This window comes from Atta colombica, unplaced genomic scaffold (assembly GCF_001594045.1).
Source record: "Atta colombica isolate Treedump-2 unplaced genomic scaffold, Acol1.0 scaffold300, whole genome shotgun sequence".
Taxonomy (NCBI): Eukaryota; Metazoa; Arthropoda; class Insecta; order Hymenoptera; family Formicidae; genus Atta; species Atta colombica.
This window is the reverse complement of record NW_017259405.1, coordinates 285959-289219: the sequence shown is the minus strand read 5'-3', so window position 1 is coordinate 289219 and position 3261 is coordinate 285959. Positions and strand designations below refer to the sequence as shown.

The 3261-nt window shown below is 30.7% G+C and overlaps 1 protein-coding gene across 1 annotated transcript in view; it reads left to right on the top strand.

The window, feature by feature from the left end:
- The first annotated feature begins 1427 nt into the window (after nucleotides 1-1427).
- LOC108690260 (protein FAM136A-like) overlaps nucleotides 1428-3261 on the top strand; it is a 4653-nt gene continuing 2819 nt past the window's right edge. Inside the window, exon 1 of the mRNA XM_018197455.1 lies at nucleotides 1428-1985. Coding sequence (XP_018052944.1) covers nucleotides 1902-1985 — 84 coding nt within the window. The 5' untranslated portion in view covers nucleotides 1428-1901. The remainder of the gene's footprint in view (nucleotides 1986-3261) is intronic.

Here is a 3261-nt window from a genome sequence, read left to right as displayed (position 1 = left end):
ATCAACTAATTAAAGTTCTTTTCCGCAAATTGGAAGGATAGAAAGAATCCGGATTAGTTGATACTCTTAAGAACTGTGCGTTATGTCGCTAATCTTACATAATCTTGCATAAAGCATAAGAAAATCAATCAGTCCTTTATTTTATTGAAAAGCAAGGATTTAGTCCGAATCTATAAATGTTTTCTATCCGTATTTATTATATAATCAGACCTTGTACTTAAGATTTCTTTAAATTTATCTTTAGATGTTCAGTGGCTAATGAAATTATTCGTAGAATATTTGATGATAAATTTAAGGAAACCTTAAATATAAGATTATAAATTTTTTTTTTCTTAAAATGGGAGAAAAAGAAAAATTTTGATTGGTGAAAATTCATTTATGCACTACGCGTTATGCAAATGTCTGTGTTGCGACCTTTAATTGGGAAGACTCTTGCATAATGCATAACACGTAATACATAAGAAAATGCCAATCGCAGTCCTTCGTTTCTTTCTATTCCATGAAATAAAGAATTCTGATTGTTCATTTTTTTATGCCTCATGTGTTATGCATTATGCAAAAGTCTGTGCTTCCTGTTTAAGACTTAATACCTAAAAATACCCATTGTAGGTCCAGATTTATGCATTATTCATTATGTATTATGTATTATGCAAGCATAGTATATACAGTAGTGCAACTCTCCTGATTTGTATTGGTCAAAATGAAGTACGCATGCGTGAAATAAGTAAATTGCCTCATCTCATTTCTCCTTATTTTCATGCTCTATTTTGTTCTCTCTTTCTGTCTCCCTTTCTTAGAAGGAAATATTACGTGTATTGTCCATTTGGTGTAATGTTGTGTGAGAAACCTCGAGAGATTGATCTAATTTTTGTAAAAAAGTGAACAATAGAAAACTGAGCAAAAAAGATTCCTTTTTATTTACTGTATTTTAAACTTATTTTTTGAATATATTTATATTTTCTTTTATATTAACTTTCTTAATATTTTTATAGATATATAATTACATATTATTTTTTTGTACAAATATACATTTTCAAGTTAATTTAATATTTTTCCTAATTTTTTTATATTTTTTCTTTATTTTTCAATATATTTACGATTTATTTTTATTAATTTTCATAAAATTTGAAGTATTTCAATACAATATTATGTTTATTCGTGTCGCGTGCTCTAATATGCTCCTACAAAAGCTCTTACTCACTTCAACGAATTCGTTGGATTGCGATGCGAATAAATTCAGTGAGTTTTGCAAGACTTTTAGCAGAGTGAAAAAAAATGAAAAGAGAAAGAAGTTTAGGTGGTAAACGTTATGCAATTTACTTATTTCAAAGTTTAGGTGGTAAACGTTATGCAATTTACTTATTTCACGCATGCGCACTCTATTTTGGGCAACATCAAAAGTACTGATAGAGAGTTGCATTATTGTACATAGGCTACGATCAAAGTCTCGCTACAAATGCTTTGAAGCATTTGATGGACTAATTAGAAGAAAGAATTTTACAAACTGACCAATTGAAAAACGCTTCAAAACGTTTGCAGCATCGCGTTGACCGTATCCATACTGTGATAGGTTCCGACGTGTCGGACGTGTTGTTGCATCATTTTTGAAAAGTGTGACCGGCTTCAAATGCGCAATTGGGTTTATGTTACTCTTTTTCGTATTCTTCATATTGTTTTTTGTTACTCATAAGCGGCATTTTCAATTCTGGCCGTATCGACTCTGTATTAGAGTCGGGGCCATTCTCACGCAAAGAAAAAGAAGTATATATTGTGACAAGTCTGTGTTGCGGCCATTAACCTGTTGTAACAACTCGTGTATCTCACATGTATCTTGCGTGTTTGGTATACTGTATTATAAATATAATCAAATATAATCAAAGAATAAATATTTAAAGTGAAAAATGGAAGAACAGAGAAAACGAGTTGAAGATCATATGACGAAAATGGTCGAAGAAATCGACAAGATGTATTTACGGAAAATGCAGGTACTTTTGTTGAATGTTAGATTATGATAATTATATAGTTTACCATCTGCAGTTCAAAAATTAATAAAATTGAGCTTATTCGATGCGTTTTTGTATGAAACGAAAGAATTTGGCAGAAAAAAATGTCGCTCTGTCCCACCAACCGAGATATTAAGCATTAAAGTTGTCGACTATTCAGGTTAGGAAATTTGTTAGCTATGCAACAGTGAACAGTGCAATATGAGCATGAAAAGTATGTATATAGCGACAGTACGTTCTCCTATGTGGGGAGAGGATGGGCTCCACTTAAAAAAAAATAACCTATTTCATATTTCGGTATTGGAAAGTTGTAAAGTTATGTGTAATCTTATATATCAGATCCATCCTATACCAAAATATGGGTTGAGTTGGTAATTTTTTTCGGAATGAAGTCCCTCTCCGCCGTAGAGGAACATACTCCATATACATACTTTTCATGCTCACATTGCATGATCAATTTTCTAACCTGAATAGTCATCAACTTTAACGCTTGATTTGTGGGACAAAGCGACACTTTTCTGCCAGATTTTTTCGTTTCGTGCAAAAACACGTCGCCCAATTTTATTGATTTTTGAGCTGCGGATGCTAATTATCAGAGAACTATTAATTCCCAGATAATCAAGTCTGCCAAGATTACATTTTACAAATTGTGTGCTATGTACTGTATTGGCAAAACTTCAGCAGTAGCCAAGTATAATCTTTGTCTTAATTAAGGATCATTTATACTAGTTGTAAACTGTTAACTTATGCTGTAAGTTATAAAAATAAATTGATCAATCACAGTTAAATGTGAGGAGAATGAAATCATTATTTCCTCACATTCGACTGTCAATGATTAATTTCTTATAACTTACGGCATAAATTAAGTTTATGGCAAGTACAAATAATTCTTTAAGATGACTCTACATGGTCAATAATACAGTATTAATAAATACTGACAATATTATTGATCATGTGTTGTAAATATTGATAATAGAATACTATCGATGATCTTGATTTTGATTTTTGAGCATCTAATATGTCCTCCTTTATTAGGATCACAGTAAGTTACAGTTTTATGTACAATATATATTGTACATAAAACTAAAATGAAATATATTGTTAATAATATTGATTGTGTAAGATTGTAAAAGTACTAAAAATATTAATGCATACTGTCAGTATATATTATTGATTAATATTATTGATTGTGTAAAGTCGCCTTAAGGAAATGCAGCAAAAAATGAACAGTTCCTTCATGTATTGTGAAAAATGCTGC